This window comes from Streptopelia decaocto (assembly GCF_964273445.1).
Source record: "Streptopelia decaocto genome assembly, chromosome: 6".
Classification (NCBI taxonomy): Eukaryota; Metazoa; Chordata; class Aves; order Columbiformes; family Columbidae; genus Streptopelia; species Streptopelia decaocto.
The window spans coordinates 50,204,660-50,228,219 of record NC_138660.1 but is presented as its reverse complement, the minus strand read 5'-3'; the positions used below and the strand labels follow the sequence as shown (position 1 = coordinate 50,228,219).

General features: G+C 36.0%; 1 protein-coding gene across 1 annotated transcript in view; it reads right to left on the bottom strand.

The window, feature by feature from the left end:
- Window positions 1–23,560, bottom strand: part of KCNH7 (potassium voltage-gated channel subfamily H member 7) — a gene marked incomplete at its 3' end in the record, with an annotated part of 217,766 nt that overhangs the window by 23,200 nt on the left and 171,006 nt on the right. The window contains exons 7-11 of the mRNA XM_082056124.1: window positions 22,955–23,380; window positions 16,219–16,618; window positions 15,338–15,537; window positions 4,610–4,862; window positions 944–1,149 (exon numbers count right to left, since the gene is read on the bottom strand). Of these exons, the coding sequence (XP_081912250.1) occupies window positions 944–1,149; window positions 4,610–4,862; window positions 15,338–15,537; window positions 16,219–16,618; window positions 22,955–23,380 (1,485 nt within the window). The remainder of the gene's footprint in view (window positions 1–943; window positions 1,150–4,609; window positions 4,863–15,337; window positions 15,538–16,218; window positions 16,619–22,954; window positions 23,381–23,560) is intronic.

Genomic DNA, 23,560 nt, shown 5'->3' with positions numbered 1-23,560 from the left:
CAGCCCAAAACTTGGTATTCTTTGTCTCCTTGTTTCTCAGAAAGCCTTTGAGGCCAAATTATGTTAGTGTCTTCTCACTGAACCTCTGTTTTTCCTTAAAAGTATGGTCAGAAACCACAAAATGGCCGTATCTCAGAAATAATGAAATGTACACTAGTCATTCTATGGGTGGCGTAATCCATGTTTTGTGGCCAGTGTGTGTGTACCCTGCAACTTTCTAGGGAAAGCTTTAGCCCCCATAGCATGAGCTGGGCAACAGTCTTTCCGCTCTCCCCTTTTGACCAAACCTCTCCTTTCTTTCCCAATTCAGACTGACCCCAGCAGTCCAAGGTAAAGAGACACTGGTAATTTTTCTGTTTCCTTGAAGATGCAATCTGTGCAAAAGGGGACACTTAAGAGAGCCACTGTGTGAAAAAGAGGCCAAGAAATCCCTGCAAATCTGATGACTGACAAAAATTTGAAAAGTCTCTTGTATGCTTTTAGTCTCCTAGGAGGTAGAGTGCACTCCAAGATAAGAGAATTAACAATCCATGTTCAAAAGGCAATTAGATATTTTTTTTTGTTAGACACAGAATGAGTCAGGATAATCCAATTTATCTTTATTTTATGGCTGTGACCCAGGCTATAGTCATGTGAAAAAAACATATTTTCCCTGGCTTTAACAAAACATCCAAAATCACCCTGTCTGAAACGTTGATAATCTTTAAATATGGTACCAAATCCTGTTAGATTGACATCATCTGAATAATCTAATAGCGTCCTGCTGAGTTCAACTGACTTTGGTAGGAGCAATCAGCTGAGTATATATTTTTAAAGCGAGAATTGGCCCCAGGCTTTTAGCCTTTAATTTTGCTAACCTTGGTTTTTCAATTTTTATTTTCAACTTTTGTTACTGTGGGACAGATTCAGCTCAATATTAAGAAAAAAAAAATATTTTATGTACCTTTGTGGTTTCGTCTCTCAGATTAAAAGTCAGTTCTAAATTGGTGAGGAAGAGATCAGAAAATTCAGGGTACATGTCCAAAACTTCTAGCAGATCTTCTCGCTGGATCTTATGCAAATCACAATAAGTTAAAGCTCTCACATCTGCATTTGACTTTCCTGGTTTTGCATAAAGATGTACCATCTCTCCAAAAATATCGTTTTTCCCTGCAGAAAGAAAATTAGAGATAGATTATTATTTTAAATCTGAATAAACCATTACATTGAATTATATATTTCTTTAAGATAATGGTGCAGAATACTTGATTTTACCTGAAGTGATACAATCAGATTACCATTGCACATATGTTTTTGTAAATCAAAAGTATTATTATTAAATAGTGAAAGTAAAATTATTAAAATCAGTGAAATTACAAAGACGTGTAACTGGAGTAGGGGAAGGGAAAATCTAGTTTCATCACAATTTTTCCTCAGTTCCATCCAAATAGCGTGACTGGAAGATGTTCCTTTGTACTTTATCATAAAAACATTATTTGCTGATTTAAATCACGTTCATATGACAAAGATATAAATCCTGTTGTTCAGTAGAGTCCGGGACCTATATGGCCTGGAATCTCATTTAGTTAAGAATTACACAAACAAACAGACCATACTTGCAATGTATTTTAGTAGAAAATGGCTTAGTTTTTATAGTTTTCAGAGGGAATGGAAAACTTCCAAGATGCAGAAGTTGTTTTGAAGAAGCTTTTTAAACGTAGCTTTTTCCATTTGATACTCCTACAATTCTTTCCACCAATGCTGACACATTTGCAGTACCTGTGCTGAAATTGTCATATCTATTCAATTGCTTGTTTTCCCCAAATCTGCACCTAACCTTCATAAATGCAGAGCAGTTGCCGCAATAGCCATGTGCAAAATATGCTCTATACTACAGGTTGTAGGACTTACCTGGGTGAAAACTGGGAAAAAAAGTTGTGGGAAAGAATTGTGGTCATAGCAACTGAGAAACAGTAGACTGGCCAAAAAGAATACAGGTATGATTTGACTTTTATATTAGGTTACTGCAAGTTGTTCTGGTTTCTCCATTTTATAAAAAGGAAGCTGAAAACTGGGTGACCAAACAGCTAAAAGATGTAAAAAGTAATTTAAGGTTGATTTACAGTGAGGATTTTAAGAGCAGCCTGTTTAGTTTACCAACAGGAAGATTAAGAGATAACCTGATTATATTGCAAATATCCTTATAGAGAGGAAAAATTACTTGGTACTAAATGCCTATAGAATATAACAAGGAATGCACAGCAAGAACTAATGGAAGGAAATTGAAGCAAGATGATTTTATACTGGAAAAAAACCATACATTTTTAACAATAAAAATTATTAACCTTGGAAATAAACTGCCAAGTAAAATGATCCCTTTTTCATAGTGTTATATCTTAAGGTGAAAAGAGGTTGCTTTTCTTTCATCAAACACAGTTCATTAGACACAACAGATAGTTGAAGGTAAGAAATGTAGCAGAAGTCAATGATGAAACAGCGGTTGGCCAATATAATCTAATAGTCCTTCTGGCCTTAATGTTTATGAATGCAGAGGTCCCTACACAAGGCATATAATACCTTCTCTGCAATATGACTATTGACATGATTGCAGTATCTTTATATCTTGTCTGCAAAGCTTAAAGAGGTGGTAGGTTCTACTAGGTCCACAGCCATTGAATTTTCTAAGGATTTGATACAGCATTGCTTTTGTCAGGTCCATATCAGACAGTGCTGACAGGTTAAGGAAAACTTGGGGGCAAGCCCAACATTTCTCAGGACTCTTTGATTTCTGTAATGAAGCTGCAATACTTACTAAGGATGGAAACGTCATCCCTGCTACCTCTGTTTGACTGAAGTCTTTTCAACTCCAGAGGACAAAGCTTTGAGTGTTTTTTATGTCCATTTGTGTGTGTAGGTTTTTTTCAGAAAGAGGAATTAACTAAAAATGTTTGGCTAGGTACTGATAATCTTTGTTATCCTTCTGTCTGATTTCATTGCAGAATCATGTTAATTTGTATCACATTCTGTTATTTTTTAGCAGATTCTTCAAGACACAGTAGACTCATTGACTGGAGCCAGCTGCCAGGCAGGCTCCTGCCTCATGGATGGTGCAGCAGATGTGGGCCCACAGACCAGTTCCTTTTGGCTGAAGTTGTTTACAACTCTCCTGCTTTCTGTCTGGACCACCATGTTCTGGGAGAGTGGGGCTCCAAACTACGGCCTGAGTGTGAGGAGCTGTAGGCTGGAAGAGGTGCAGTGCCATTGCCCTGCAAATACCCAAGTTTCTGGCTGCAGTGTGAGAGCACAGGGATCTGATGTGCATAATATCTTGACCTGTCTACATCTTTGCTCCAGAAGAAATTAATGAGTTCACAAATTTGACAGTTTTTCTTGATTGTGAGTGCTATAGAAATTTAAATGTTTTTTATATAAGCAGTGAAATCCTTGATGAACCACAGTGTTAATAATCAGGGGAAGGCACTCACACAGGGAAGTAAAGACATCAGTGTTATACTTGTGTGTCCCCTACATTGCTTGTGCCTGAAGCTGGTGCAGCTGATGAGGTGTAACAGCATGAGATGATGAATTATCTTGATAACACCATCTAAGCCTAGGGGAGGATTGCTGTAGGCACACCTTTGTACTTCTGCTCACGTATCCACCCTGCAAAGTACTAGCAGAATAATTAGTCACAAGTGGATTAATAGCAATATACTGCTACCAGTCCACATTTTGCTTCATCTAATTTTCTGGCTGTAAGTTCCTACAGTGGAAGACAAGCAGAAAGGAGAACATATGAATGATGTTACAGCTGGTGTTGGTTTCTGTACAGCAAAATCCTTACTCATCTACTCAATTATTCTTTGTGTTCTTATTACCTGATAGTAAATTGGAGAAATGAATCAGTGGTCTTGTGTAGGTAGAGTTTTAGTTATTTTACTTTTAAAATTGCTGTAGCTAATTAAGTTTTATTGGTTCCAAAGAAGAGCCATCACCAGCTGCAAGTGAGCTCCCAGCTGGATTGAACATTGCTCTGAGACATCTTCATTGGGAAAGAAAACAATCCATGTGATACAAACAAGAATGTGCTAATAGGAAATATAGGGGGAACACTGGTGTTACTACACTTAGGTATTAACCTAGATCAGATTAATCTGTTACTCTCTTCATTTTCTGTATGCTCAGTGGGAAGAATCAGACATTTCTGCAGAGCTATAGAAGACGTTTTGAATGCCTAAAGCAGATAGATGGCTTTTTCTCCAGTTAGCATATAGGTGGTCTATGTGTCTCAGTACCCTGACGCACTGTTCAAGAAAAAGCTATACTTGACTTTGGTTCTTGCAGCATAATCAGAACTGGAGTAATATGATATCTGCTTGCCTCAGCTTGCAGCTTACCACTTACCCAGGGATAAATCTGACTAACTCCTGCTCTTATATTTTAGATGTTCAAGGATGTGGGCAAGAATTATTGCAGTAATGTAGACTTTGCTCCTTAAACAAATATTTCTCTGCTCGATTATAAATAACGGTAGGTAAAACATTTACAAATTTCTTTCCCCAGGATAAACAAGGCATATTTCTTTTCAATCCCCTGACTTTTTTAACATGACTTGTAGTAATCTACTTACCAAGAATGGCTACAACAATGTCACTCTTAAGGATTTCAATGGAGCCTCTTGACACAAAGTAAAGAGCAGTGAGAACATCTCCACAGTGCACTAAAGTGTCTCCAGGAGGTGCATGTGTTGTCTTAAATTTCATAGCCAAAGCTCGAAGACAGCCTTTACTGGCCCCCCGGAAAGCTTTGCAATTCTGAAGCAAATTTTGGTTGAGGTGCAGACAAATGTCAGCTTGTAAGCATTCTGGAAATCCCTTCAGGACCTGGGAAGACAAGCATGAGGATTTCATGTGAATGCTATGAGATTTGCTTTTTATAATTTTTATGTTTTCTTCCTGGACAGAAAGAAAGAAGTGACAAACAAATAGAGGTGGCCTCGAAAGTTGTCAGAATATTACAGTTCAACAAGTGCCTAGCGTAATCTATATTGCAAAGCTTATACAATGTGAATATTAATGCACATATTAATGTATGTAGTGCTTACAAGATTTGTTATTAAGATTCCTTTCATTGCAAGGAATGGTATCAAGGTATATGAATGAATATACTGCAGTAAAATAACAAATAAGACAGCTAAAGGAAGAGTCTTAACTGAATTTCACCTATTTGGACTGACATGTCTACTTCATTTTAATCAATTATAAAAGTACTACATTTAATATAAGAAAGATTTTTGCTGACATAAACATGACACCTTTAAAATGAGATCTATTTGAACAAAATCAGATATTTTTAAGAGAGAGGCCATTTTAATGGGATATTAATGTTAAATATATTCTGCTTGAAAGTGTAGGACTTAGATTTTTATCAGAAAAAGCGACACATGCCACTGAAACAATGATGTTTTGAAGCTTTACATAGGCAGATGATTAGTTCAGCAAAGCATGGGGCTAGTTGCTAAGGTCCTTGCTCATCCCTTACTCAGAACAATGGGAATTTGCCCAAAGTAGAACCATGGGATTCCTCTTAGGTACCATGGTAACATGTTAATTTTGTTTAGAAGACAGAAAGTGAGCTCCTTACAGCATGGGCATTCCTTGTGAACTTTAAAAAATTGTCTAGCATCATCTTACCTCTGCTTCTTTTAGAGTCAATAAACATGTCTGCTACTGAGTTCTATGGGAGTACAGCTCACTTTGTGACTTTGCCTGCTGTGTTGAGGAACGGGCCTGACACACTATCATGTACCACCCTGTCTTTCCATTAAATCTTGTTACCTGTTGTTAATGATGTTAATAGGTCATATACTTTCCCTGGGACCAGCTACATCTGTTGCATATTTCTAAGGACAAAACATGAATTGATGCTACTATTGTTATGAATATACGTGCAGGATCTGTCTTTTTTGTTATTAGAGCAGTCTATTAATTCATTCCTACTTATGCTCTGAACTGTTTTTCTACAAACATATAAATGTTCCTGCAAAGAAAAAAATATACGAAATGCATTCACTTGTTGCTATATTAATTCTTACTTCAGCACAATAAAGGTCTGTGCACTCTTACTCCATAAAGATATTCACAACTCATATCCCTTACTAGTGGAGAAGATGAACACTTTTCTGATATGAAGCTTCTGTCCACACAAGCCAAGCTATGATTTACAAATGAAATATTAGTACCTTTAATTGAGTTGAAATGTTTCTATGATTGCTAATGGAAATCAATGCTGTGAAATAACGATGTTTTTACACACATATATACAAAAATTTTATGAGCTATAGGGCATTACGACATGAAATTTATACTTCCTCAGAAAAAGCCAGCATTCAACAACAATGAGCTAAAGAAAACATGATAAATGAAAAGCTTCTTTGGTGCCACTCTCTTTTCAGTATCTAACATACCACTGGAAATAGCTTAGTATGCAAGTACTCTTTTTAATTGAATCTAATTATATTGAAATAAAAATATTGTGGGTTTTAGCAACTTATTTACTGAATGATACTGAGAATCTGATTGATAGCCAAATATATCCAATTAATTATACAGGTGGACAAAACTTGCAGGTGTTTATTTTGAAATTTTTCTCTAGTCATATGAGTAAAAAGACCTGTGGATGCTTTGCTGTATGACTGTCTGAATAGAATTTAGAAGAGCTCCATTTTTTTATTGGATGCAAAATAGGAAAAATATTTTCAATTTAGAGGTACACAAAGGTATTTGAATTGTTAGAAAGTCAAGAGCACAGCCTTAGGATAAATTGTATTCATTTTTCACATCAGCTCTGTTTATCTAATTTATGAAGGGATTGTACTTTACCATTAAGCAAAACCCATGCAGACGATATGTGTTGGTTTATATTTCTGAAGATACTTTGGGGATTTCTTTAAAGAAACAATTATCTTGGTCATTAATTTATACTTAACATGAAACTGCTGTAAAATCATTGCATATTAGTTAATAGTTATTTATATGCAAATAACATCAGAAAAATTCTAGCCTCTGTTCAAGTATCTGTGATTTTAAAGTCCCTGCCCCACAGAGCTTACAGTCTAAAATAGTTGTTCTACATCAGAGAGGAAGAACATTTGCTCTTTATACCACAATTGTCAAATGTCTGGAAGGAAGACAGGTGCCCAAATAACATTGATTTCCAATGGAGTTTTTGAGATTTCTCACACAGCTTTAGAAATGCAAGAAAGAAGCTGATTTGAAGATCCATTTGTGAAAACATTACTAGACACTACAGTACTAAAAGGAGCTTACCGTGTTGTGGACATTTTATGTAGTGAGGTATTTAATCCAAGTCCAGTGGCTGACACTATGCAGAATTTGATGTTTCCAAACTAAGTTTTAAGTTGTGCATATGGACAACATCTTGCCAACCCAAGCCTCCACGTACATTTCTAGTATTCAGATTTTTCTTACTTTGAGAAAATGTTTCTTATTCATAAATTTTTAGCTTGTGGAAATAAGGAGGTATATGATTCTCACAAATATATTTGATTGTGTAGATCAGGAACAATTGTATTGAAATTCATGTTCTTATAATGTGGCAATTAACATCAATACATTATGTGTACACTTACTGACAACTCTACATTTTAGAAAATCATCCATGCAGTCTTAAAAATAATGAAATTAGCTTAAAAATAAAAACTTCTAAATATTGCATTTCACTTATTTACATTTGCTGTGAGCTTTTAGAGTCAAAACACATTAAAGTCACACTCAAATGTGACAATAATAATTCAAAACACCATTTTCTAAACAACTAAAAGCCAGCATAATCTTGCGATTATATGAATGTGGGACTAGGTAATAGAAAAAAATCCAAAATAAAATTTTGAAAATGTTGAAGCTAGAATTGCTCTTTAAATAACATTATTCTCAATGACAAATTCAAAATTAATAAATCATTTGAATACACTTTTGGATTTCAGTTGCTCCATTCTTTCCTGATGTGTATCTATTGTTACACACAATATCTCCTCAATTGCGATTCCATTGAGCCCTGGTGAGAAAAATCTTGGATTCTCATGGTTAGAATAATAGAATCAGAACTTGTACATAATTCAGTAGACGGAGATCTTCTAAACAAGGAATGTAACAAGACACAAGATCAGCCTCAATGCTTTCCCCTTTCAAAAAGAAAAAAAAAAAAAAAAAAAAAGGCAAAACCAGTTATGATGCCGTGACCATAGGCTCCAGTTGTCATTCTTTGATGGTTATCAACTCCAAGTTCAGTCTTCTCTTCCTGTCTGGAATAAAACTTATTCCAGGTTGAATAACATTGGTTTATCTACTTGGCATGCTTAGAGAGGAAGAAAGCATCATTCAGTGAGAAGTAAAACATTTTATGTGGAATAAGCAATTGAAGCTCATGGAGGAATAAGTGAGGATAGTAGGGACAAAATTCAAATTGCCTTGATGAATGGGGTCTTTCAAAAGTGGAGAGGGAGTCTGGCTTCATTAATTTTTTTTTTTCAAAATTAATTAGGGTATCACTCATACATGTATCAGACACCTTTGTGACCATAGAACTGGAGAAATCTGTGTGCTGTAACTTCAAACAAGTCTAAAATGTTTGCGGCAATGATAACTTTGTTTTGTTTGGATGAATGATAAGATTCATGACAATTTTTAGATTTTTTCACCTCAGTTCCAGAAGAGGTATTGACATCAGTCCCATGGAAAATATTTAGAAGCATCCGAGCTGAAGCAAATAATTATATTAGCTATAATAATTCTTATTAAACAGAAATATCATCACATTCTACACCAACAGAATCACAGAATGGTTGAGACTGGAAGGGATCTGTGGAAGTCATCTTGTCCAAACTCCTTGCTTAAGCAGGGTTATCTAGAGTTGGTAGTCCAGGATGATGTCCAGATGGCTTTCAAACATCTCCAAGGCTGGAGATGCCACAACCTCTCTGGACAACTTGTACCAGTGCTCAGTCATCCTCACAGTAAAAAAGTGTTTCCTGATGTTTGGATGGAACCTCCTGTTTCAGTTTGTGCCCATTGCCTCTGGTCCTGTCACAGAGCACCACTGAAAAGAGTCTGGTTCCATCTTCTTTGCACCCTCCTTTCAAGTTCTTGTTCATATTGATGAGATCCCCTGTAAGCCTTCTCTTCTCCAGGCTGAACAGTCCCAGCTCTCTCAGCCTTTCCTAGTATGAGAGATCCTCCAGTCCCTGCAGTCTGGCAGTCAAAGATATTTCTTTAATTCTGCATATAATCTTCTGTCATATGTTTTCTCTATTGAAATATAGGTGAGATAAAGCACTCAATGGCAGGCAGCAGTTGAAGAGAGCACAAGCGAGCTCTTGTGTGTTGTGGATCTGTTTGGGGTGTGTTGAAACTCATTTTGGCTAAAGTTTTATTGTCCTAGAATCAGATTCAGACTTATTTATGAGTGGCAAGTATCCAGCATATAGAAGGAAAGATAAAGGTAGACCCTCTAGTTAATCTGATAATTTAAACTGGCATAACATGAAAGAGGAATTCTGGTCCTTCCTCACATTACCTGTTTATTCCTGCCCTGTCCTGATCTCTCCCTGTGGAATGGTTTAAGAAACTGATACACACAAAAACTAATCCAGCAAAAAATCTGAGCAGCTGAAGGTGCAAAGAGACTGGAATAAATAGACTTTGTGTCGTAGACAACACATACTTAATCTTTATTTGGATCTTATCTGTGTAATATAGATCTCAGGATATGTTGACATTGGCATCACTAAATGCTGAATAAAACTTCTCAAACAATTTGAACAACAAATTTTGAACTTATTACAGGGAATATAACCCATGCCTTGGAGAGTTCACTTTAGTGGGGATTTATATTTAAAATTAACTGTCTTTGTTCTATAAGAGTGAGTCAAATTAGTTCATAGTAAGTCATATATTTTGTGAAATAACATATGTCTTTAATTTTTATCTTTCTGCCACCTAATTTTAGCACTAATCTAATACACTTTAGATGCACAAATCCCACTGCATAGATTTTGAATTAAGGTCTGTCCCCCACTAGCTGTTCCCTATGATGGCAAGAGTAGTGTGGGATTTAGTTCTGTCACAAACATTTGACTCTTAGATTTCAATAGCATCTTAATTCAGGATAAAACTTTCTGTGATTCAGCCTAGTTCCATCTTTAGAAAGAATTTAGAATGTACGATTTATGTGATAGTTAATTATAGAAATTAACTATTGCTATTAGCAGAAGGTCAAAAATGTTTCCAAGAGCTTTCACCATTTCGAAAAGAATGAACAAGGTCATTGGTGGTGATAATTCTGCTCCAGCAGCTCTTGAGCTCCATATAGAATAAGGATTACTTGTGATCATTCATCCTTTTCATACAGGAAAATTTTGCAGTCAGATTTGTTCGGTTGATTGTTTTTTTGTTGTTTGGAGGACATGAAGGAGGTCCTTACAATGGTTGAGAGAGAACAGAAGCAGTGAGTGATGATGAGTTAATTCATCTTTCAATGAGATTTGAAGTCTGACAACCTAATAAAGAAATTAGGATCTTGTGCTTTCAGTCATTGCCATGACACAGATTGTGTGACATTTTAATGTTGAAACTAGTGGAGCTGCAGTGGATAATTCATCATCTATAACCTTATTACAGTTTCCAAGTACATCTAAAAGGTAATCTCTCAGATATGTTACATTGCTGGGTGAGTAGGACAGAAATTATTTTGGTTTCTTAGACTATTTATTGACTTCCTCATCCACAGTAAAGTTTGTTGCCTGTAGAAGTTTGAAGCTGACCAGTTCTGTGTCTTTCCAAAAGTATAATGATAATTGGAAAATTGTTAATTACTCTTGTTTTTGAGACATTAGACTACTAAACACAAATCAGTGTGAAACTGATAAAGGATCACTTTGCAATTAGATTGACATTCTTTAAAGTATTTTTTTTTCCTAAGACGTCTTCTTTTCTGTAACTTGATTAAATGTCAAGGTTAGTGCTTTTAAAGTGGTTTTGTTATGGAAAATAGAACAGCTTTACAGCTGATCATATATGAGTTACTTTCTGATAGTTTTATATGTCTTATGATTTCCATTATGACATACAGACAAACAGCAGTACCACTTCCCACGATGATTACATACTCTCTCTCTTCAACTAATTACTACTAGTTTTTCTTCCAAACACTTCTAATTTGGATTACCCTTCTGATGGTATAAGGAACTCCTTGCTATTCTTGAAACTTTAATTTACTTTTCTAATTTTCTGGTTCAAAGAGTGTTACTGGAAATAGTTCTATTGATAGAAATATTTTGGTCATAAGAAATCATCACAGTGGAAGGAAGAGCAAGAGTGACAAATGTAGTGGTGTAATCCAGTGACCAGGGGCCAGTTGCTCACAAAGGAAACTTTACCAAAGCAATGATGAACCTGGCTTTCATTTGATATAGCAGCATTGCTGGTTCTGCACCTTCAAGTTAGGTGTGCTCTCTGCTCTACTTGCATGATCAGTGTGACCAAGAAAACTTATCACAGGTGTGAAATCAACAATTTGCTTGAATGCTCACAGGAGAAGGTTCCATAAATTTATATATAAAAATTCTGACTTGCTCTCCCCTTTCATAGTACTGGGTAAAACCCAAACTAAAAAGGAAACTGTCCCACATCCAAAATTTTAATTAACATGTACAGTTGGCTAAACACTTTCCAAAGCTTGTCCCATTTGTTTACTTCTTTAGACTCTTTATTCAGATGCACAGAAGATCCATGGAAAGAAGGCGGGGAGAGGAAGAGGGAGGACAGGGATAGTAAAAAATACATGCATAACTTAAAAAAGGATCTCAAACGCTAAATATGTCATCTTCTTAGGTTAAGCATCACAGGCATGCTGTTATCAGTGCTGGACTGATATCATTGGAATGAAGGGTGGAAAAGAAGGCAAAGAGAGTTTAGGAAAAACAGAACAGGACACTTTTAAAAATACAAATAGTGTCTTTGAATCTTCAGGACCAGTGACATCTTTCATGAAACAATATACACTGTAAATATTTTTTCTGTAATTTAACTTTGCCAGTGTATACCACAGGGATATGATTTAAATTATGCTTATTCTATAGACTCAAGATTTTTATCCAGATTAAAATAAATCCCAAATCCTGTTTATCCAGTCTGTGCATAATTATGTGGAACTATTTATATCAAAATACATTATGCAATGAAACATAATCAAAGAGATGTAGAAATGAAGCAGAGGGGAACAAATGAACAAATAAACAATGTTCTCAGCATATTTCACCAGCAGATCTTTAAAGCTAATTTTATGTTTAGCCATTTCAGATGAACATAAAGCATTATCTTCTGTTTTTTCATTAAAAGTGTAGGATTTGTTTAGGAAATCATGTTTATTTAGTCTTAGTGCAGTATTATTCCTGAGGTTAAAATCTTTTTTTAATTATTTCACTTTTCCTGAATTCTTAAGTATATTACTTATGATAACTAAAAGCATCTTTCGAAACATTCCCTAATATTATTAATATATATATATGTATGAGTATGTGTGTATGTATTGCATGTACATATATATATATGTAAAATGTAAATTGTTCATGCATTTCATATTTCAAAAGAGAAAGAGGACTGAGTTTTTGAATTTTATTCAGTTTTCAGTCATGAAATTAAAAAGAAAGACATGGGATCAAAATCTGCCTTCAGACATTTGCAGAAAACTCCCAGTAAATATTGACAGGAGTCAAACACATTTGTCTGAGGACAGTATTAGGTCTTTGGTGTGTAAATGCAAATATTTCATGCAAAATTAAGTTAATACTGCATGCAAGTCCATCTCATATGCAGATGGCTTATAGCCAAGAAAACGGCATCGGTGCTTGTGCTAACATGCATATACGGTTTGAACTAAGAGCATTCACGCAAAGGAAAATGCAGAATGATCAGCATGGCAACTTTGTCAGAGTGACATTCCTGCAGAGCAACTATCTAATGCAAACCAATATGCACATGACCTTTTTTGGGCAGAGAAGCATCATTTGAGTTGTGGGGTAAAACAGCAATTAATAAATGTGGTTAGTTTAGCATTTCTTAATGTCTAATTTTTAGTAACCGTTTTGCCCCACATCTTATTCTACTTGGATTATTTCCCTTTGTTATCTATCCCTTCATCATGCAAAAAGTTGCAATTAAAATTAGAAAGCATTGACCAAGCTCTAAACCCAACAGATAACATGGATATTCTCCACACTTTATATTGGAATTAAATTTGATATAAATACCTCCTGCTCTTACCAGTGGGTGGTGTTATTCCATGTATTAAGGTATGAAGCAGACAGGAAAGAGATAAACCTTTCATAAGTACAACATAAATCACACAATTCTTATATTATCCTTGCACTAAGTGTAATAAACTCACTTTTAAAGAAAATTAAGCAACTGCCATGAAACTTGAGGGACAGAATTGTGAACAGAATAAGAAATAAAATATAATAAAATGAGATACTAAACTCGTTGGGGTTTTTTTCACATTTTATTTAAAACAAAGCCTCCATACTGCCTCACAATCATATTGCAGAATATGGGCTGTTGAATCCATTTAGTTAGTATTTCATGTTAATGCAAATCCAAGACTAATTCCAGAACACCACTTCCTGCATTATGCAGATTTTACCCTGACAATATCCAGTTTTATTTACTATTTTGTGCAAAGCAGGTTTCTTAGTACATCCGTTACTGATAATGAATTAGTCAAGGAATACATGGTTTTGTAATATCTTCAGAAATAATTCAATGAGCTACCTTAGGCTTAGGCTGCACCCACCTGCAGCTTAAGGGCCTGATCCTGCAAAGCACTGAGTACCCCACAGTCCCATTGCCATCGGCGGGAGATAGAGCCCTTCAGTGCCACGCAGGATGAAGCTGCTGATGCTGCATCCACAACAGTAATCCCCGGCAGAGGTTTACGCAAGTGTCCTTGTCCTGCGCTGAGCGTAATATCCCTTTGGAGGGGACACTCGTGGAAGAGAGACGTGAAGCCCAATATATTTAATTTGCTGTCTTACTGTTAAGATCTACTTTACTTAATGGTGACCATAAAGTTAAGCTGTCAGTGATTCAGCATTATACAAGCTTCTAATCAAGACCATTATTTCTGCTTACTGCATTAAAGTGTACCACTCTGTCAGTCATTCACAAATGTATGTATAGATACCACATGAAAGCTGTTTGAATTAATGTCAAAATTTTGACAGTTCATTTCCAGTTAAATTGTTACAAAAATGTATAATTTTCTTCTTCTTGCTAACTTTATGGAAAGCTCTGCAAAGTCTCTAATCTATAACTCAGGATAGCTCTGGAAAGCATCCCTTTAGAGACAGATTCACAGATTCTTAAGATGCACAATGCTCTCAGTGTCTTCAAACCTGTGTCAGCTTTTCAGAAAAAATGTTGCGGTCTCCAGACTATAAGCCAGAGAGATAGATGCTTACTTTTGCTCATTAGCAGATCGTTATTCCTTTTTAGCTGGCCATGTAATATATTTTTCTGTAAGAAGCATCTACACTTTGTTTCTTTGCTTTGGGTTTTTTTGTTAGTTTTTTTTTTTTCTTTTTTTTTTTTTTTTTAATCAAAACTAGAAAATATGAGTGTTGTACCTTGCCACCTAGAAATGACATTCTGTGGTTTGCTAAACAGTTAGTAGTACTGGGTTGACTTTCAGTGAAGAAATATGTGGTTGTGAATGGAAGTGAACTATTGTTCAGACTATCATATGACTAGAATATTTAATTTTGAAAAGAGCTAATCCACCCCCCTCTCTTTTACCCACCCCCAGTATAGGATTTTGAAAAAAAATTAATCTCCACAGGTTTTATAGAAGAGTAACTCTGTAGAAACCAACAAAGGTACTCTTGTTTGATACTGGAAGTGTAAAATCAGGTGGAGGAGCAAACAAAATTCTGGAACAGCTATGGCTGAAATAAGAAACCTATATGTTTTTGTTTTGTTTGTTTGTTTGTTTGTTTTGTTGCTGTTGTTTTTGTTTTGTTTTTTTACATTTTCTTTAGCTTATCAAAGTCAACTGCAGTTCTCAAGCTTTCCCATGCACAGTGAGAGTTTAGATTTCTGATGTAGCTTCAATAATCTAGGCAGCTGTTTTGACGCCAAGCTTGTAATGGCTTGGTTTTCAATAATTGCTATGTATCCACCTTCTGAAGCTTGTTCTTTTACAGATCATAAATAATGAAGATTTTTAATCTCTCATGCATTTATCTATTCCTCCGTATCTATGCCTGAAAAATAAAACAACATACCATGTTCATGTCAATGCCATTGGTGTATGTCCATGCATGCTGGAAGTATTCCTCAAGTCGCTGCCGCAGAGGGTTGGGGATTTGATGAAAGCGTATGAACTCCTTTACTCGCAGCATCTGCATGTGATAACGTGCAGTTCCCGAGTAGAGTCTTTGGATTATTGCAGATACGTTTCCAAAAATACTAGCGTACATTAATGCTGGATTAAATAGAAACAAAACTTACTGAAGTCATATCATTAGGTTTTAGGGGTGATACAACTGTTGTTATATTGCACCTTGTATGCAAAACAGCTGAGACTAGTAACATCTTCAGAAATGTGGTATTGATTTACTTGAAGATTTGTATTGATTGATTTTATCAGTATCAACAGATCATAATCAAGTTGGTAATATTTATCTTTGGAGATTTGTAGTCCTCAATTTAGTGTTGTAAGTTAGGTTCATCTAATTTTATGGACTTCGGTTGAACTAAGAACTAGGAACTCAGACTAAGTACAAGTTAAGAACAAAGCACAGAGTTAAGAAGGTGCACATACATTTATAGCTTCAGGGTTTAAATCAACAAATAAAATATGATTATCCAAAAATGATGGGCTATAGTTTCCTAAATCCACTCAAAACTCAGGTTCCTGCTCTACACAGGATTTGATACACAATGCAAAACTTCTGACAGTTTGGATAACAGATTTTGAGTAGTCAAGCAACTTGACTATGTCCTGACACTGCATGAGTCATGACACATTTTTGCATATAACATTGCTTTCTCTGGGAATTTGCCCTTCCAGCTGCATGCTTATAATCTTGTTAGCTTAGACTGTTAAGTCATTTGTTCAAACACTGAGAAAAAAAGAAAAAAATAATCAGATAAGACTACTTACAGCCAATCAACATGACACAGATGGAAAAGATTTTCTCTGAGTTGGTGTTTGGAGACACATTTCCAAATCCTACACTTGTCAGACTGCTGAAGGTAAAATAAAGTGCTGTAACATATTTGTCCTTGATGGATGGTCCAGAGCTTGCATCACTCTTATTGTACTGCTTTCCTAATTGTTCTCCTAAAGAATCCAACCAGCCAATCTTGTGAGCCAAGTAAGGTCTTTCTACATTTCCAATGGCATACCAAATGCAAGCAAGCCAGTGTGCAATTAGTGCAAATATGCACATAAGGAGCATCAGAACTGCAGCACCATATTCTGAATATCTGTCCAATTTCCGTGCTACTCTCACCAAACGCAGCAGTCTAGCTGTCTTCAGAAGACCTATTAATGTTGTTGTCTGTAAAAATAAGATATAAAGAGAAATTGATTTTCTCTGTTAGCAAATGTATTTCTTGAATAGCCAGCATAAATAAACCAGTGCAAATTCCACTATTTTGGGGATCCAACAAAATCAGTAGATTAACCCATTTCAATGTAATCTTAATTTCATTTTTTAAAACTGTCAAATTTATTATGAAAACAGTGAAGAAAACAATAAGAAATGAGTGTTTTAAATTAAGATATATTAAAGTTGTCCTCTGCTGAATACTCTTTCATTTTGAATAGTATTCTTGATCTGGACTCTTCAATCCACCCTAATGAGCTTAAACGATCCATTAGATTAATGATGTTTTGGCATGCTTAAGTCTGTAAGTTATTGGAACTACTCATAATTATGTGACTGGTCTTGTAAGTAGTAAGTATTTATGATGTTTGAAAAAAGCTGTGTGACTATATTCAATCCTTAGAGACTCCTTGCAATGCTGTGGCACATGTTCTAGAAAACAGAAGGAATAGGGCAGAAATGCCTCACAGAGTAAGTATCTTATTCTGCAAATATTTCTACACTTTTTAATGATCAGAATACTCTATACAGCCAAAAGATGTATAGAAAATCACAGGAAAGTTACTGTTACCAGATGTGAGATTAATCTTTTTGCATCTTTCATGATGAAGCTTGCAGGTGTAGTGGTAGAAGCCAGCAAGTAAAGTACTATACCATTAAAAAAAAATATGGGTCAGTTATAAACCAGGAACAAATTTCAAGCTTTTTATTGCAGACCTGCGCTATGATTCATTGCAGCCACTTTGAGGCTCTGACCTCTGATTCTTAAAGGAAGGTGAAGTTTATTAATGTAAATTTACAATTTTCAATCAGTAAATCATTTTCATATTTGTTAATTCCTTATCAAAGAGACTGACAACATTGTCAATAGTCATGACTTGATTTCAGAAAGAACATAGCTACCTTTTTCCCTCCATTAAGTCTGAACATATATTAAAGTATTCAGTAAACGTCAAGACTGAATAAGATTTAATATTAATAAGTTTTTCTTCCCTTTTTTTTTTTTTTCTTTTTAATATGCATGTATATTATATAACACTTAACTGGAAAGGTTTTCTGAGCCTTACAAACCACGCTAATGGTAGTATGTGTCACATTAAAGCTTGCTTTCAGCAAGTACTGGACTAGTTTTTATGTTTTATTATAGCCTTGCATTTACCATGTTTCTGAGTAAAATTCCAAAGTCCTTAGAACAAAAGAAGAAGCTTTCTTGGCTGCATGTGTCAGCAGACAGCTCAATATGTTGTTCATATTTTCTGAGTAAATGAGCAAGAGGATAATGTAGGGTAACACTGGCTAACACTCCTTGGTTCGACTTAACATCACAGTGAACAATTTCAGGGTGAATTTCTCATTTTCACATAAAGGCTATTTCATTGATTGTGACCTCAACAGTCTGAAAGACCATATCCTCTAAAAAGCTATGCTGAGGCTGAGCTTCAGCATGTGAATATTGCCATTGGCTGCTTGCCTTTTTTTTTGTTTTCTTCTTTTTTTTTTCTTTATTTTTTTGGTTGTTGTTGTTTTTCCTGTTTTGTTTTGTTCATTGTTGTTCAGTCTTAAATATTTATTTTCCTTCAAGAAAAAGAGCAAACTTCTGAAAAGTTAACGTTTGTTCTTAGTGGGTGTCGGAACCATTCTATTACAGAGTTAGTCATATCTCTACACCATGGAAGAGGCAACATATTCTTACAGTGTCCCTTAAACAGATCAGAAGGTAGATCATTAATTGAAAATATGTCAACAGTGTTCCACCCCATTCCTAAATAGGGCCTGCTTATATTATGCATCTTCAGTGTTGATCCCATGCCTAGATACTGCAACAGTGTGAGCTCTGGGGTCTGTTGGAGGTGTATAATACAAGCAGACTCCATCTCTTCAGGGTGAAATCAGCATAAGTGAGACTAGATATGCTTTAAACCATCAAAAAAAACATCCTGAGTTGGAATTTTGTATGACACAATGGAGAGGCTTTGACATTACAATACAGCTGGCAGCAGAGGCGGAAAGCATGATCCCTAGGTTTTGGTGTACTTTTACATTCTGTCCACCTCTCAGTGTAGATGTGGCCTTCACAGAGTAATAGTCGACCTCCCATGTGTCACTTGGCCAGGGACAGAAGTAGTTAGTGTCAGAACTATGCCTCATGCAATGTAATTTCCTTGGTTTGCTGGAATACTTTGCTCAGCACAGCACCCAAGGAGGCAGAGGTCCTACTCTATCAGTTACCCACCTCGCCCTATCCGGTAACCATCTGTTCTACTATCAGCCATAATCATTTTGTGTTGAGTCTGCTTCAATGGAAAAAAAAAATTCAAAATTATATTAGTTCCCTATTTTAGAAATTGGAAAGTTAACTGTCTTACTCTGTTGCTTTTCTGCGGCTGACAAAATATGGCTCAAATGGAAACATTCAGATAGTGCTGTATGTGGTATTTGGATTATTATCTCCTGCCTTTCCTAGACTCAGTTTGATATCAAGGTGTTTTAAAGCTGGATGAGCACACATGGAGCTCTCTTTGGAGCTTATGTTGTTTAATAAAAAGCCTCTTCAATACAATCATTTGTAGGGGTTCTTATCAAAAGAGTTTCTGGACAACAAAGAAGAGATATTTCATAAAAAAGATAACCCTTATGACTTAAAAAAAAATCTATTAAATGAAAAATGCTCCATTCTAACAGTTTTATGATTGCTTCTTCTTACTAAACTGTCACAAAGGGATCATTGGAGAAATATGTAGCAATGTAGGAAGCAAACCTGCAGTAAGTAGCAGCTTAGTAAAAGTGACTGACACATTCAATACTATGAATGAGAGAGAAAGGTCATGATGGCGTGGTGAACTGGTCATAATCTATATAGTTTAAATGCTGCCTAGATAAACAAACTAGTTTTTCCAGATAGTGAAACTGTTCAATTACTAAGTTTCAAGAGAATAAAGAATTAATTTAATTACATCTGCAATACTGAAAAAGTCATTACATGGTCCAATAATTTCTGTTCCAGGTTCCACGCTTTTGTACATGTGTACTCACCTGCCAGAATGTACTTGTTTTCTAGTAATCTGTAACATTATCTTATGTTAATGTTATTCCTTTAGCATCACTTTAGCACCTGGCACTTTATTCTTAAGGACGTCTGTGACAGGGGAGGTGTGGAAGAATGATGTTCAGGGTCAAATCCAAAGGCCACTCCTTCAATGAACTTTGGAATTGGTCCCTGTTGTAATTCTTGATGTTCCACATTTCGAATCACTGAACATAATTTTTGGCAGTGATGAGTGCTCAGTGATCAGAAAGGGGTGCAGACCACACCTGAAGGGGAATGATGTGGTCCAAGTTAGAAGTAATGCCATTGTCAAAATATTTGTCTTTCATGTGTCTGTGCTATCAAAACCGCAGAAAAAAAATCTGCAGAAAGACTGAGACCTAGAACAGATAATGAAAGCAAGAGGTGATCAAAGTTTCTTTTGAATCTCTGAGCTTTTTAGCCACCTACTGAATAGAAAAGTTATCTTTTGGTAAGAGAACTATTAACATGTTCTGTCTGTCCTTTATCTTACTCTCTCTCTTCTTATTGCATTCCTTTAAAAACAATTATTTCTACTGTGTGCTATTACCTAACTGTTTCTCTAGATTCCTCATTTACCTTGAGTTTGTACAGTCATTCAAATTAGTAGGAATATCACTATTGATTAGGAATACTACTATTGATTTCTATGACTGCTGAATTAGACAACACTATTATAATGATTTTTCAGAAGTATGGGAGACAGGAAAACATTTTCATTATATGAAGGCTAAGAAAATGAGTTTCAGAAAAGCGTGACTGACATTCAGCCTACTTCTGAAATTTTCAAGACACTCAAGATGCATGTAGGAATGTGCCAGTTGTTTTACAATAACCCTTAAAGGCATACTTAAATAAGTTTACATTTAATTTGTGAGGATACCTAGAGTATGCTCAGATTTCAGATCAGGCTTTTGGAGTGGACATAAAAATGTTTGCTGACACAACAAATTACTAATAAAAATAAATAAATTTTAAAATGAAAATGTTTTTGCATTTTCTGCATCATGGCAGGGAGGCATACAGTAGGGTCAGTAACTTTTCAGACTAAAGGCTGCTGATTAATTTGTAGTTTTCATCTTTCTCTTCTCAATTAATGAGATGCACATATGGTCAACAAAACTGTCTGCTTCCCTTATGTCAATATGTGCAAAATGTTAATTTTAAGAAATGGATTTGTGTCCTTTGGAAAGTGAATGGTTCATATTTTGCTTTATTTGCTGTTTTTTAAGTTTGGTTTTTTGTTTTTTTTTTTTTAAACTGCTGTATTCTATGCATCATGAAAAACCCCAATTCTCTACTTATCAGTTCACTTTTCACAAAAAAATACGCTATAACTTTAGCCCTTCTTAAATGAAATAAAGTTTTCTGTCAGGAGTCAGAACTGGGTCAAGCATCCAGAACACAGCGTATGTTTTATACACCTTTGGGCAATTTTTGGATGCATATATTGAATCCTGTTTTAATCTATTGAACAGATAGGGTAAGGACATTAGTCAAGTTTGGCAAGGTTAACCTCATATAAACTTTTTTCTTTCTTTTAGTAGTCCATATTCTTGATAAAATAGACAACAGCCATATCTTTTTGTTAACTGGTGTAGTTTACACTACAACTAATCTGTTTTACAATGAGTAAACACCTGATCTAACGATTTTGAACACAAAAAAATATATATCAATGCTTTAATACCAACACAACACTTATATGTATCATGAGCAGTTTTTATAAAGTAACTAGCAAATCAAAGGAGCAGTTCTTAAGAAAAAGCATTTGAACAAATCCTTCTTACATGATATATTTGTTTATTATTTGTAAAGACAGTATCGAATATGGTATAATTGAAAAATACTAGCTGAATCATAGAATCACAGAATCACAGCATCACAGAATGTCAGGGTTTGGAAGGGATCTCAAAAGATCTAGTCCAATGCCCCTGCTGAAGCACGAACGCCTAGATGAGGTTACACAGGAAGGCGTCCAGGCAGGTTTTGAATGTCTCCGGGGTAGGAGACTCCACAACCTCCCTGGGCAGCCTGTTCCAGTGTTCTGTCACCCTCACTGAGAAGAAGTTTCTTCTCAAATTTAAGTGGAACGTCTTGTGTTCCAGCTTGAACCCATTGCCCCTTGTCCTACTGTTGGTTGTCACCGAGAAGAGCCTGGCTCCATCCTCATGACACTCACCCTTTATATATTTATAAACATTAATAAGGTCACCCCTCAGTCTCCTCCAAGCTAAAGAGAGCCAGCTCTCTCAGCCTTTCCTCATAAGGGAGATGCTCCACTCCCTTAATCATCTTCATTGCCCTGCGCTGGACTCTCTCCAGCAGTTCCCTGTCCTTCTGGAACTGAGGGGCCCAGAACTGGACACAATATTCCAGATGAGGTCTCACCAGGGCAGAGTAGAGGGAAAGAACAACCTCTCTTGACCTACTAACCACCCCCCTTCTAATACACCCCAGGATGCCATTGGCCTTCTTGGCCACAAGGCCACAGTGCTGGCTCATGGTCATCCTGCTGTTCACCAGGACCCCCAGGTCCCTTTCCCCTACACTGCTCTCTAATAGGTCATTCCCCAACTTATACTGAAACCTGGGGTTGTTCCTACCCAGATGCAATACTCTAGACTTTCCCTTGTTATATTTCATTAAAATTTTCCCTGCCCAACTGTCCAGCCTGTCCAGGTCTCGCTGGATGGCAGCACAGCCTTCTGGCGTGTCAGCCACTCCTCCCAGCTTGGTGTCATCAGCAGACTTGCTCTCTCCCTCTATTCCCTCGTCCAAATCATTGATGAATATATTGAATAATATAGGCCCCAGTACTGACTCTTGAGGCACTCCACCAGATACAGGCCTCCAACTACACTCCATCCCGTTGACCATGATTATCTGGCTTCTTCCCTTCAGCCAGTTCGCAGTCCACCTCACTACTCGGTCGTCCAGACCACACTCCCTCAGTTTAGCTGTAGGATGCTGTGGGAGACTGTGTCAAATGCCTTACTGAAGTCAAGGTAGAGAATCATTCAACTTGTTCTCCCATCAATGAAAGCTAATATTCTACTTTATTCTACTAAGAAAGATTTAATTTTACTTTAACTTAAAAAGACAGAGCGGAACTACTAAACAGCCTATTAACTGAGAAGCAAAAAATATATCAGGTTATAAATATTATAGTAGTAAAAATCAAATTTAAGATTTAAGATTTCCTAGTCACTTAAGCTTACCTCTTCAGAGCCGGAGCCAAAAATCAGCAGGTCAAAAGGTATTGCAGCTACCATGTCAATTAGGAACCAGCCTTTGAAGTAGTGAATTGCTATTTTTGCTGGATCACTTACCACTTCTTCATTCTGGTTTACATAAGTTGTTCTGAAGTTTATTAGAATGTCAATGATAAACATAATATCCACAATTAAGTCTACAACATTCAACGGGCTGCAAGAATATCCACACTCTCTTCTCTTCCGTTCCTCACTATCATTCAGAAGGAAGGCAGCAGAGTAAGGGGTGAATATGGCCGTGTATATTACCAGTAACAAAATGAGCCAGTCCCAGACAGCTTTGAAAGGACTGTAGTGCAATATGGTTAACTTGTTGATGCGAGGTGTTTGGAGTTTATATTCTGGCAAAACATCAGCCCCTAAGGATAGAACCTGGAATAAGAAAAATACCATGTCAATAATCAGGCAGTGTATTCCTACTTTCAGTAAACTTAGAAAATACAGGACAAACTTAAACAGTTATGTGTTGTAACTTTGAGGATTAAGATTCAATTAGTTGGTGTTTAGGCAAACTAAACTTCTGTGAAATTCAGAATCTCTGCCAGGTCAAAT